Consider the following 14,692-nt stretch of genomic DNA (forward strand, 5'->3'; position numbering starts at 1 on the left):
GCAGGGGGTGGGTGCTTCTGCTTGGGGGGAACCTCTAAGGGAGCAATATCACTGTGCCCTTTTTATTTTCAAGTTTTTATTTTGAAAAGTATCATGTCTATGGAGAAGTTGAAAGAATAGAGCAGTGAACGTTCCAAAATCTTCACCTGTGTTCACCAGTGCTTAACATTTACATTTGTTTAACTCACACTGTGTGTGCATGTGTGTGTGTATGATTTTGGCTGAATCATTTGAAAATAAGTTGCAGATATTTGTGTCACTTCATTCCTAAATATTTCAGCATGTATTCACTAAGAACAAAGACATTTTCCTACATAATACATAGCATTATCATATCCAACAATGTAGTAGATTGCTTATATTATCTAATATTTGCCCATTTTCAAAATTTCCCAGCTGTCCCCACATTGTCCCTTAGAACTGTTTTCTTCTTCCTTCCACAATCTAAGATCACTTGTTGCATTTGGTTGATAGTTCTTCTTAGTTTCCTTTAATCTAGAACTGTCCTTCTAACCTCTTGTTTTTCTTACATTGATTTCAGACCATTTTTCATGATTAGATTCAGGCTACTCTGCTTTTTTCTTTTTTTGCTCACTCCTTCAACAATATGGTTGTGTAAAATCACTTGAGAAAAGTTACACAGACTAGTCAGAAAATAGAGCAAATATCCTTAAAATACCAATTACTGAATAAGAAATAAGGTATTTTTTAGCAGCCAAATGAACTACCAATTGGCCAGGAGAAGTAGCTTTGGTCAGTGGGAGCTACACCCAACATGCCCCGACTCCCCCGTACTCCGACTGACTTGGATGGATTTCCCTCATACCCGCAAAGCCAATTCAAAATGAATGTGATGCCGCTTTACCTTGTCTTTTGTCATTTTAAGGGTTGGGAGTGCTCCTTTTAATTCCAGGTCCTCTAGTGAGTGTGGCACCAGCAGCTGGCCAGCCCCTGCCTGTCCTTCTGCAGCTTTCTACTAGTTACACATTAGAGGAGGAGGGGCAAGGCAAGGCAGGGATGGGGCACTGCTGAAAAGTCCAAGTTTAATCTTAGCCGAGGCTGATTAGTGATAGAATCTAATCACTAAGTGCTTTGCCTCAGCGACCTGTGGCTTCAATGCCTTTGCTCCACCACGAAAAAGAGTGTCCTTTAGATATAAGTTACAAACCAGAGGTGGTCCCATTTTAAAGCATGTATGACGTGTGGCAGCAGCCAGGGACAGGTGAAAAAAGAACTCTGTAGGGTCTTTTGTAGATCAGATATGCTGGACTCAACCTACTGGGCTGTGGGCAGAGAGCTAACAGCAGGGGCCTTGAGGCACACTGCCCTCTGCCCTGCAGAGAACCAGCTCTGTGCTATGTGTGCTTCAGAGCTGGCCTGTGGCTAGCGTGGCTACCACAGGAGTCAGGAACTTACAAAATGTTGAATCTCGACATTTTACTGGTGGAGTGACCTTAAGCAAGTGGCTCACTGTGACTTTTCTGTGCCTTAGTTTTTTCACTGGATAAAATGGAAATAACAAACACTGTTTTTTTGTTGTTGTTGATTAAATGCAATGATAGATGAAAGCGCTTAGCACAGTGCATAAGTGCTCAGCAAATGTTGATATTGTTTCTGCTGTTCTTATTACTTGTTTGATGTATGCCAAGAGGAACTTGTTGGAGTCAACAGTGTAGAGTTCTCAAATAAATCTGCTCATATGGCTTGAGCTTGTGCCCATCTGTGTGTCCTCTATGATGATCCAGTCCATGTGGGGGCCCAGGAGATACCAAAACTGGTTGAGCTTGAACTGTGCTTGGCCACTAATGTGGTTCCACTGAGGCTCAACTGGAATCAGTTCCCAGCAGAGGAAATGTAGCTAACAGACACCTCCCAAAAGGAGGGGTGTTATGAAGATGTTTCTTGAAGTGATAAAATGTGAGGTAAAGGAGACCCAGACTTCATTTTTCTTTTATTTCACCACCCTCTTTTCATTTCTATCAACTTTCCAAGGTAGCGCAATTGAATAAGTAACTCAATTCAAACCACAAACTTATTGAGCCCCGCACAGTCCCAAGTTCTGGGATGCATGAGATAAATAAGACTCTCAGGATCTCATAATGTATAAGAAGAAACAAAGTAATCACAAACATTTAACAGTAATTTCTTAGTGCAAACGGTATTATTAGAAATAATAGTTAATCTTTACTGAGTTCTTGCTTGGTGCCAGGTGCTTGTCTCAGCACTTTACACAGATTAACTAGTTCCCTCATAACATAAGGCACTCTCTTCCGTTGTAGAGCCAGGCTTTGGGGAGCAGCTTTGGAAGCCGACTCTAAAGAGCCCAGGTAGCCGCGCTGCCGTTGATGCAGAGCCGGCTCCGGCTTTCCAGCCAGTTGCCAGAGCGCCTGTAAGCAGAGAGGCTTCCTTACCATTTACTTTCCATCGACTTGGCTCTGCTGGGAAGAGTCTTTGTACCGCTGCCAAACTTTGATACTTACCCTCTTTGTTTTTACCAATCCTTATTTTTTTATTCTTTCTTTTAAAAGACAGAATTGGCCTTGAGTGCGGCTAGGGGCAGATGAGCCCCTAACGCCTCGCGCCCTGGAGCTGCGCGCGCGCGCGGGTAGCTGTTCTCTCCCGCGGGAGCGCGCCCTGCCACTTGCTAACCGGTCTGGGGACCTTGACCACCCAGAGCGGCTTCCTCTGGTTTAGCCGGGACCTTCGTTCTTATGCTCTTGCTCAGAAATGAGTACTTTCTGCCTCATTTAGGGATGGGCTGGAACTATGTCGGGGGCTGGGGTGGAGGGGTTCAGCCGCGCCGACCGCACTGGCGGATCCCGCCCTCCAAGAGCCAGGAAGCCTTTCCGCCTGTCCGGAGAGCCTGCCCTTGCGCCCTCCCAGCGCCCGCCCGCAGAGCTGCGGGTGCGGCCGCGCGGCCGCGGCTCCGTGTTTCCCTGGCCGGGAGGCGAAATCAAACTTTTCGCGCTCTGCGGCTGCGACGCGGCGGGGGCGCCACCCAATGGGGCGCATTAGCGCCCAAAATCACCCCGAGACCCCCCGCTGGGAGGGGCGAAACCAGCTTGATGTGGTTGTTTGTTCGGTTTCACACTTTAAACTCTTCAGGTCACGTCCTGATCACTTCTTGAAAAATTTTAAATTCGTGGTAGACACCAATAGTTCTAGGTGGGGAGAGTGTGCGAGGACAGGAAAGAGCACCCCGCTTCTGTCCACTACTATCCTTCCTTTCGGGAAAATGAGTTTAGTTTCTTTCTGTCAGTGGGAAGAAAGGAAACCAGCTATCTCAGTGTGCTGCATTCCTCTCTAACTGGGTCAGGTGTGAACAAGTGCAAAGTGGTCTCTGGGAAACCAAATCAGATGAGTTCAAGCTGGCTCAAACCAGGAGTCACAGGAATGTTGGAAAATCCTAGTCCCTCAGGAAAGCCAGTGGATTTTAAGATTATTGTGTCAAATTTGTCCCCATTTTAGCCTGCCTCGTCTCACCCTCTCCGCAGATACTTCTCTGGTCTAAACCACCAGCAACTCTCCTGAGTGTGACTGCACAGCCCCATACCTGGCCTTCTTGCCTCCATTCCAGCCCTACAGCCCCGTTTTACGAGAACAAACACCCCTTGCTTAAAAATCTCCAAAGGCTTCCCAAGTCATCCTAAGCAGGAAACTCACATTCCTCACAGGCCACAGGCCACTGACCTCCCTGATACTGAGATCGCCTCATCTATAAATCCTCTGGATTCAGCCACATTGGCCTCGAACTTGTTTAATGTGTTTCTAGACTCCTCACCTTTGTACTTGACGGGCCTCTGCCTAGAGCACTCCACCCAGGTTTGTATGTGCTGGTTCCTCTACATTCAGATGACCGCTCAGAGAGGTTCTCCAGCTAGGCTTCCTCAGGCAGATACCACCTACCCTCTCCAACTCACCCTCAGTCCTGTTACTCATTTCCTTCAATAGCATTTATGCTTGAAGTTGTATTTACTATTATTTTATTATTTAAATATTAAACATTAAATATTTAATACAATGAATAGAAACAAGCAACTTACTAAAATATTTAAATAGTTTTATTATTAAAATTTATTGTTTGTCATTATTTTATCATTTACTTATCTATTTATTATTGTGGTCTGCTTTTCCCACCAATTCTATTTGCTAGTATTTTGTTAAGGATTTTTGTGTGAATATTCATGAGGGATATTAGTTTAGTGTTTTGTTTGTTTGTTTTGCACTGCCTTTTCTGATTTCGGTATCAGAGTAATATTAGCTCCATAAAATGAATTTAGAAGTCATCTCTCCTCTTCAATTTTCTGGAAGGGATAGTGTAAAATTGGTGTTATGTAGAATTCTCCAGTGAAATAAACTGTGTCTGGAAATTTTCTTTTGGGGGGATTTAAAATTATAATTCAATTTCCTTAGTAGTTACAAGACTATTCAAATTATCTATTTCATATTAGATGAGTTGCGGTAGTTCATGTTTTTTGAGGAAGTGGCGATTTCATCTAAGTTGTCAAATTTATGTCTCTCCTCGTAGTCCCTTATCAATCTTGTTACGTCTGCAGGGTTTATAGTGATACACCCTGTTTCACTCCTGATGTTGATAGCTTGTGTCTTCCCTTTTTTTTTGCCAGTCTTGCTAGAAGTTTGTAAATTTTATTGTTTTTTTCAAAGAACTTGATCTTTGTTTCATTGATTTTCTCTGTTTTTCTGTTTTCAATGTCATTGATCTCTGCTGTTATCTTTATTAGTTCTATCCTTCCGTTTGCTTTGGGTTTATTCTGCCTTTTTTTTCCCCTAGGTTCTTGAGATGGGAGATTACCTGATTGATTTGAGACTTTTCTTCTTTTCTAATGAGTGCTTTTAGTGCTATATTTTCCCCTCTCAGCACTGCTTTAAGTGTCTCACTAGTTTTGACATGTGGTATTTCAACTTTCTTTTAGTTTAGTGTATTTTTGTTTCTCTTGAGACTTCCTCTTTGACCCATAGATTATTTTAGAAGTATGTTGTTTAGTTTCCAACTGTTCAGAGGTTTCCCTGTTATCTTTCTATTATTGATCTCTGGATTGATTCCATTGTAGTCAGAAAAAAAAACCTTGTATGGTTTCAAACCTTTTAAGGTTTCTGAGGTTTATTTTATGGTTCAAGGTATAAAATGGACCAGCTGTGTCACTACTTCTGTCATGCCAGATATGTAGCTGACCCCTTAGCTTACTGATCATGGCTTTGGAAAAGAAGAGTTTCCCCTTCCTGGAATGCTTTTATGTCTCTTCTGAATGCAAGGCATCTTGTAAAATGAATTCATACCATGTGCTCACAAGGGTTTAAAGCACTGGGCCAGAGTCAAAAGATGTTTTTCTCCCTCTGCAAGGGTCTGGCTGTTTGAGCACAGGCAAATCTTAACCTCTCTGGAGTTCATCTGTACTACAAACTAGATAATCTCTAAGTCTCTTCATGTGCAAGATGGAGATCACATCTTGTTCATGGGATTGTTTTGAGGATTAAATAAAATTATATGGATACAGTGCTTAGAACAAAGCCTAGCACATAGTAGGTGCTCAGGAGATATCAGCTGTTACTACTTTTCTGCTCTCAGTTTCCATGATTCTTTGTTTTCATTTTAACATCCCCACCAAAAGTTAATATGGGGTCCTATGACCCCCTGGGTTGACAGCTTGGTGAGTTCTCCTCCTTTTTTAGCCTGGAGCTTGTGATATTGGGCAATGAGGGAAGTTCTCATTAGGAGAGCAAAGGGCTACTTGTTGTGTGGGTAGTCCCCTGGATTTGTGCCATTTGTGTCATGGAGGTTTGACAATCTGTGGCAAATTCCTTTGACAGCTGCAAATATATGGCAATTTTTCAGTGAGCACTGTCTCAAATCAATTAATCTTCAGACAATTTAGTATAAATTGAATGGTGTTGCTGCATGTAGGCAATTTTTGTTTGCAATTTTGAGTCATCTCAGTTTAAATTAAGCCTATTAAAATTCTCTGTTCCAGATCATTTTCAATCGAGTATGCCTAAATGGCCACAATACCCTACAGGGCATCTTTCTGTTATGAGTCTGTGTCTCTTTAATGTCTGTAGGTTAATCATTTTCAGACAGTGTTTGTGTTGTTTTGTATCATTGCTATTGATACCATTTGCTGCTAATTTGCAGGGTGCTATGGGAGGCATATGAGGTTAACACAGAAAAGTGAGAGCAAAGATCCTGAGGTTATCATTAAGTTTTAACCAACACTGTTGCTCCATGTTGTTGACCAATAGGTCACCAAATGAAAGGAGCAGTGTCAGGGAGAAATGGTTCTCGTGACAGCTGTTTACCGTCTACACAGAGGAGTTCCAGGAATGTACTGTCAAAACAGATGGTGCAAGATGGCAGTGGGCAAGTTGACCCAGGTATTCCTGTTTGGTAGATCTGTAAGAGACACAACCAGCTACGATTGATTGGCCCCTTCTCTTCAGAAAACCCCCAATGCTTACAAACACCAGATGTTGTCTTCTGACATCTCTTCAGAGACATTTGGAAGTCAGAGGTGAGACTGGTAAAAGTAAGCCCAAATAGAATTTCTGTCTCTCTTATAACTTGAAGTCACCTCTTGTCTTCAAGGTGGGCCAGTGGGTTTGGGGAAGCACTTTATGGTGGTTGGTGGGGAGGGAAAGTAGTTTTTATTTTTCTTCAGTGATTCAAATGAGCATATCAAAAATGGAAGGTCAGTGCAAGGTGCCCATGTCTTTTATCCTGATCTCACTGCAAGATTCCAGCGAGCCTTAAGTGGACTCTGTGCCACACAAGGAAGCCATTATCTTTGTTTTGTCACTGATAGGAGCAGGATGAAGAAGGTAAAGAAAGAGGAGAGGGAAGAGCCCTGTCTCAGGGGTCCAGAGAGGAGCCTTCTTGGTTCCGCCCCCGTTGCAACCTCCAGGCTACCACAAGCCACTCAACCACTGGGGCCGTGGTCTCTGAGGGTTTAGGCTCTGAGTTCCTTGTAGGTAGGCATTTTTGACTTTTGAAGACATACAAAATCACAGCAAGGATATGGGAGAGGTTTTTTGCTGATGGATTCACACTAAAAGGGCAAAGATGTGGTCTGAGTATTTCCATAGGTAAGTGTCCTGAGTGACAAATACCATTCTAGCTCATTTTTGGAGATTATAGCTCTGGCCAACCAGTGGGCCCAACACTAGAATAGTCCTGATCCTTTTGTGCTCATCACATAGCACCTGACCTGACTCACCCAGTGTCCTTATTCACAGATTTCTTACCAGTGAGAATACACTTAGCATTTTAATCCATTAATTTGCTGTTACAGAGCTGGGTCTGCCTAGGAGATAACCACTCCAGATGCCAAGGGACTGAAAGATTGCTGTCTGAAATGTTTATTGGGTAATGAAATAAAAAAGCATCTCAAATACCAGATGCACAAGGTAATGCTTTTTCTGACTGTCATTGTTAACTGCCACAAAGTCTGTAGCTGGAATGCTAGTGGGAATGTAGGAGTAAGAAATAAGGAAGAGACTATAGGTTTGCCACAGAAGCCACCGGATGACTGGTAAAGCTAACTTTGAGTCTAAAGACAGACATTCTTATAAAGTATCTTTCATTAATATAAGTTATAGACATTCTTTTTAACCATCAAACTTAAGGAATGAAACAGGCCAATGCATACATTATAACACAGCAATATAAATCCAAGAGCACCAGATGGAAACAACAGGAAGTCAATAAAATGTAATTTGGTTTTTTTAAAAAGGGGAAAAAGGAAAAAGTATGATTTGAGGTCTTGAAAGAGGCATAGACACCTTATACTTTCCCCCTTAGATAAATATACACGTTTTAAAAATAACAATGGCATTCCTTTTTGTAGTTATTCCACTAACTTTTCTTCTGAATTTTATGGGCATTATAAGAACAACTACGTGCAAAGTTTACAAAGAGTTTTTCCATCTAGAATTGGATTGGATCAACGTAACTCCACTGGGAGGCAGGCAGGAATGGTCTCATTATCCCATTTTAGAAATAAGAAAACAGAGGTTTGCCTAAGGTCACCCAACTCAAACATTGTATTCTGACTTCAGATCCTGATCCTATTCTTCTATGTATTTGAGGTGTAGAGTCCCACTTCTCAGCTTTCTTCTTTTCACTTTATTTTCACACATCCTTGTGGTTAAAAACCAAGGAACAACCTTCTCCCAGGGTAGTCACTGACACGGAATTGCAGTCTTGACTCTAGTGTCACAGGAACTAAATGCTCTTTAGATGAGATGCTACTCGGGTGTTCTTTAAAGAAGCAGGGTGCTCTTTGCAAAGTCATTGTCAGTGGAGTGGTTTCATAGAAAATCACTAGACTGGTGACCAAAAGAGCCAGCTTCTCGCTCAGGTTCCCGCATGGCCCCCTCTAAGATCTTGAGCAAATTATTTCTAACACTTTGCATCTCAGTGCCCCACTTTACAGAATGAGGGGGTTAAATGGAATGAGCTCTAAGTCAAAGTTAAAATTAGTAGTAAAAAAAAAATTCCAAATACAATGGAAAAATAATTCAACAGCATAACTAAAAAATAATTAGGACATATAAGAAATAGACAAAACCAGTAGGACAAACCAAGAGACCAAGAAATTAAAAGTTAAAAAAAGAATGTAAGTGTAGACTAAAGCAAAGATAAAATGTAAATAAAAGGAAAAAAGAGTTAAAAAAAATTACATCGGAAGGTAAATTCAGAAATTTAAGCATAAAAAATATTCAGAGAAGGAGACAAGCAAAATGAGAACTTAGTCACAAAGAGTAGAAACCAGGACAGCTGACAAATAAAAGGGAGAAGCAAGAAAGGCACAAAAGAGTAAGCAGCTTAGTCAAAAGAAATTAGAAGCTGGGTGTAAAAAAGAGAAGTATTAGATAAGTAGTAATATAATTTTTTATCTCCACATAAATCTAAGACAATAAACAGGATGGTAAAAAGTGGAGGTTTGAAAATTTGAGATAGCAAAAAGGTAAGAATAGCAATGTAGACAAAAAGAAGGCAAAAATAACAGAAATAAAATGTAGTACTAAAAGGGTACATTTAAAAAAAAAGGTGTTATTAAATGAGCTTCAGGAAAACACAAGAAGAAAATGACCTGTTTGCAAGAGCAGGTAGGTGTCCTGTGACCTCTGTAAGGCCCTCTGAGCTGAGGTCACAGGCCGCAGTGAAGGATCTCCATGAAAGAAGCCCAGTCTGCTGCGGGCAGCAAAGCTCTGCTAAGGGAGGCATGTGCCCCACTGAAGAAGGGGCATCCAGGACGTTTCACTGCAGGTGAGGAGGGAGGTCAGGGGCCCAGATAGCCCATCCCAGGTGGTCGGCCACAGCAGCCTCTAAGGTAACTCTTTTCTCAAAGCCCTACTTTGAAAAAAGGGTTGGTTGTTTGGACACACTCTTGGTGTCTAGACATGCTGGAAACATGCAGAATTGTTCAAAGGGGATGAAGGAAAACTCCAGAAGTGTAGTATTTCTCAAAGCGTGGATGGAGGCCTGTTTGGGACCATGGACATCAATTACAGATTCTTGCTCACAGCAGGGTGGGGCTGGTCCCGAAACCTGCCTTAGTAACACATGCAGCAGGTGATTCTTATAGTCAGGAGAGTTTGGGCTAATAGTGCCATAGAACAGCTTTGTGCTTCAAAGCTGGGGTTCAGTGAGGAAATTTGGGGGCTTAATCCTACAGACAGCAATTAAAAGAATGTCCATAAGTACATGTATAAAACGATCCGTTCACGGGGCCTCCACCACCAGCGTGTAAGAATCACTGACATTCCTAATGGTGTTATTCATTCACCAAACATTGACCATGGGGACCAGGATTTGGAACCCCTGGGGCCAGTGAAGTGGATGGGTCCCTTGGGGTGAAGAGCATATACTGTACATTCACGGAGTCGGATGATTGGTTTTCCTGACTCTCCAGGAGGTGAAACAATTTGCCCTTTCTGTGCTCACAAGCTCTTCATTCCTTAGTACCTTTGCTCAAGCTGCTCCCTCTTACAGGAATGTCTCCCTCCCCTTTTCCTGTCTCATAGTCTGGTAAAGGCCACCTCTGCCTGGAAGCCCTCCACAGCCCTTCCAGGCAGAGGGCCCCCTCTCTTGCGTCCCACAGCACTCCCGCATTCGTCCCTCAAATGCTACGGTCTGCTTCACTGGGACTGGCTTTGTGCATGTTTGCATTCCTCGCCGGCCTCCGCTGTCTCCCCTGGGGCCGTTTAAGGGTGGGAACGTTTCTTCCTCAGCTGGCTCTGCGTCAGCATCGGGGTGGGGGTGGGGCTGCTGTGTAATAATCAACTGATAACAAAGGGCTCCTTGGCTTTTCTTGACACAGATTGTATGTGCTGGGTTTGTTGTAGTGGCTTGTCAAATGTCAGATCACAACTGCCTCAAATCATTTAATAAATAAGATGGCATATAAACAGGCCAAAATTAAAACACTATTATATTGTTTGAGTTCTCTAATACCCGAAGGTAATGGGGTAGCCTTATTAAATGGAGCTGAACCAATGACAATTAACATATGCACATTAAACATTGCCATAAAATACAACCACAACACAAATGGACGTTCTTAGGGAAAATGTTCAGAGTTAAATTTTCCAAATTATGGACCAGGGACCTCAGCGGGGCTGGGGTTATGGAGCTATACCAAGGGGTCCGGTAATGCATGCATATACCAAGCATTGTTTGTAGATTTAATAAATGATTCATGTGTTTAACTACTTTTTTTTTCAGATGAATGTAGCTTCCAAGATACAGCTTCATTTAAAAGTGTTACTGAACTTTTCTGCTTTACATTTTCTTAGGTGGGTATAATTGGAAGTCATTATATTTGGAAAGACTGGGAACCACAGGCTGGGCTGCAGTGAGCGGATGACGATGTTTTGCGAGTGCTCCATTCACAGCATCTCCGCTGTGATGGAGCTGTGGCCTGCAGAAGTTGTGTGAATTTTGCCTGAGTTTAACCAGCACTCACCTTGATAAAGCCAGCAACCTAAGTCTAAATCGCGGACACGGGGAGGGGCATCTGCTTTGTTCCTGATGCTGCATGATGCTGTTTCCACCTTTCTGTATGTATCCCATCAGCTTTTGAGATTGGCAGTACAATTCTGTACTGAAAAAAAACTGGACTTTTATAGGTATTCTGGAGCAATTATTACCGCATTTTTTTGGATTTCACTAAGCAGAAAAATTTCTAAAAAGAAACCAAAGACTTTGGAACCCAACCCGAAATTTTGTGAGGGCAAAAAGACTGTCAACTGCTAATATTGCCAAACTAGAACATTAATAAATTGAACAGCTATATGCTATCATCATCAGCTTTCAAATCTATCTTATCACAATGCAATGAGAACATGCCATTTCCAAATTACTGTTTTTAAATGAACTTTATGGAAAATTCACTATGTTTTATTTCTTTAATAATTTTTGCTTTGGACTGGTGATAACTAGTCTGCCCTTCTGGATGGGCGTCCAGTTACAAACAGCTGTCCTAGTGAGAAGGATGAGATAGGGGAAAAGTATCAGGTTGACCTGAACACTGCTGATTCTTTCTGCCCGATAACCTTCTAGCTTGAAACTCCTCAATGTTCCGACTGCCATCTCTTTTGTTACATGAGTTTAACAATACAAGAAAGCTTGAGATCATGAAGCACTGGGTGTAGGACTGAAAAATTTGACCCTGATGCTGCTAATCCATGTCTTCATAACATCTTTCTAGTAAATTAACTTTGAACTTTGGGAACTAAGATGCCTGTTTTTTAAGGGGAGATAACCCTCTATCAAATTGTTATTGTCACAGAACATGGACTTAGTTGCTTATGGAAATATAAAAACATGTATTCAAGCTGGTTATATTCTATTTTACATCAGCACTCTTAAAATATTCGGTTTACAAAAATTACTGAAATCTCATTTTGAAATGACACCTTGGGCATTTCTTAGCATATGTTTTACATTCTAATTGGAACCAATGCCCTGTGTCTTTTGTAAAAGACTAAGAATTTGCAACTGAGCACATGAATCCCAAAATGGCTTTGGTCCTAGAAAAGGTGGATTGAGACTTGGCCTTGGCTATTTAGTGTGAATTGCATCTTACCCTTCATCTTGACAGATATGTGAAGAGACACAGAAGATAATATATATAGATGAACAAAAATTTCTGTTATATTGCTTCATATTACATCACTTCATTATCTTCTTCCTTTATTTTTTGAAATATTTCTTTTATTAAGTGAGCAGGAAAACACATGAACAAATCGAAACTACAAGGTGTGCCTTTACAAGACTGAATGAAACAATAAATTTATCAGAAGGCATGTGTCAATTTCCTACAAAGACACTTCATGCAACATTTAGTGGAGCTGAATATATACAGATGTTAAAGGTTGCCCAGGGAAGCCTCAGAACTATTGTCACTTTTTAGAACGATAAGATCCCCAAATGTCATGTGGCAGGTGGATGCTTTTACTGTTGCTTATTTCTTGTTTTAGAAAAAAAAAATGCTGTCATTTTTAAACATTTAGACCAGGAAACAAATTCAGAGTCCTATTCCCTCTTCCAACAAAAATCCTCTGCACTTATTGCAATACCAGTAGCTGGAAATGGATCATTATTTGTATAAATGTAAGAGTGTTGAAATGTTATTTTTCTCAAGGTCCTATATAGCAGCCCCTCCCCCATCCCTGCAGCTTGGCCTATTAAGATGATTTATGGAGCAAGAAATAGCCCAGATCCATAGCCAGGCGTTTTCTGTCCACCTAACCTTCCAGCAAAGAAAATCCACAGGATTTTATATTTTCTACATAAAAGCAAACTCATGCTTTTATGATACGGACCTTGGACACAGCTTTTTAAAAATATTGAAATGAAGTTGGCCATAATTCTATACCCCTTTTAAAATTTCAAAACTGTTACTGTTAATTTTAATTCATTTATTTACCAACAAATACTAGCTGAGTAACTGCTATTTGCCAGGTATTCTAAGTACTGGAGACAGGCTAGTGAACAAAGTAGATATTGAAAAATGCTATGAAAGGCAATTAGGCAGAAGATGAATGGGAGGTTGGGGTTATTTTATATAGGTCTCTGATAGTAAAGGAATATGGGTGCAGAAACCTATAGGCAGGGAGGAGCGAGTCATGCATACAGATAGGGAAGGAGGTCCGCAGACAGAGGGAACCGCCGGGAAAGAGCCTGGGATGGAGGCGTGCTGTGAAGGTGTTCTGGACGAAGAGAGGAGGGCAGCATCGCCGGAGCGAAGTGAACTGGGATCACAGGTGAGGTTGGAAAATTGGCAGTGGTGGTTGGGGAAGGGACAGAGGGTCGGTTAGATTTAAAGGGCCTTATTGGCCATTGAAAGGACACTGACATTCTGAATGAGGTGGGAAGGCACTGAGGACTTGACCAGGATAGGACATGACCTATGTTAGAAGTGTCATCTCAGGCAAGATGTGGCATGGACTCAGATTGCATTGTAGGTATGTTCTGAAGCTAGGGAAGACAGGATTTTTTTTTAATGGATTCAGTGTGGTATGCAAAAGAGAAAAAATAAGGGTAACTACAAAATTTTCTGGTCTGGAAGAACAGAGTTGACATTGACTGACATTGAGAAAGACTGTTATGGAAGTAGATTGGTGGGTGGGGTGCATTAGTTTTGGACATGTTGAGTTTAAGATGCCAATTATGCATCCAAATGACAATGTCAAGTAGGAAGCTAGACATACAAATCTGAATTCAGGAAAGACGTTAGAGCTGGAGAAAAAAATGTGGGTGCTGTTAGCGTACAGATGGCTTTTAAAGCCCCAAGACTGGAAGAGCTCATTTAGAGGGATGTCCAGTACTGGGCACTCCAGGGACTCAGCAAAGGAGCCTGAGGCATAGCCAGAGCCATGGGAGAGCATGAGTGACGTTCTAGAGCCGAGAAAGGATTTCAAGAGGAAAGGAGTTATTAGTTGTGGCAAAGGCTGCAGATAAGTCAAACGGCCTGAAGTCAGAGGCCTCAACTGCATCTGACAGCATGGAGAGTAGACTGGTGGTTTTCTGTCAGTGAGAGCTACTATGATGGGGATAAAAGCCTGATATGAGTTGGCTCAAGAGATCAAGGAAGAGGAATCAGAGATAGTCAGTACATATAACTTGCACCATATACACAATTTGTATACAGAGTTTTTTCTGTAAAGGGGAACAGATAAGTAAGATAATATTTAGAGAGTAAGGGGCCCAAGGTGACTATTTTAAGACAAGAGGTAGTAGCATGAAGTAATGAAATCCTGCAAAGGAAAGGGAAAGGAATGGTGATGTGCAAGAGAGGAGAGAGAGTTGGGGCAACAGCCTTTATTTGGTGAGGTTGGTTGGGATCTACCTAGAGCAAATGGGAACTGCCTACTGTGAACAGAGACAGTGTAGTACCTGGCAATGTGTCACTGGACAAGATCAGGAAAACTGAGAAGGCAGGTGTCCATAGGATTGTCTAAGTGGGTGTTGAAATCACCAAGAACTAAGATAAGGTGGTGTTGGAGACAGTGACAGTGAGCCAACAGCCAAAATAGTTAAGCAATGAGGGGAGGTGATGGAAGGCAATTCGACACTATAGATGGGGAGCAAGAGCTTCCAAGTATTGGGTCTTCAGGAGGAGGGATGGATAAGAGTCTGCAAGTGGAAAACAGGAACAAGCAGGCATCCTAG

The 14,692-nt window shown here is 41.8% G+C and overlaps 1 protein-coding gene across 1 annotated transcript in view; it reads right to left on the reverse strand.

Moving 5' to 3' along the window:
• SLC2A2 (solute carrier family 2 member 2) overlaps positions 1-959 on the reverse strand; it is a 32,101-nt gene extending 31,142 nt beyond the window's left edge. The window contains exon 1 of the mRNA XM_036930899.2: positions 866-959. Within this exon, the coding sequence (XP_036786794.1) occupies positions 866-880 (15 nt within the window). The 5' untranslated portion in view covers positions 881-959. The remainder of the gene's footprint in view (positions 1-865) is intronic.
• Between the last annotated feature and the right edge of the window lie 13,733 nt (positions 960-14,692).

The sequence above is a fragment of the Manis pentadactyla genome, chromosome 1 (genome assembly GCF_030020395.1).
Source record: "Manis pentadactyla isolate mManPen7 chromosome 1, mManPen7.hap1, whole genome shotgun sequence".
Classification (NCBI taxonomy): Eukaryota; Metazoa; Chordata; class Mammalia; order Pholidota; family Manidae; genus Manis; species Manis pentadactyla.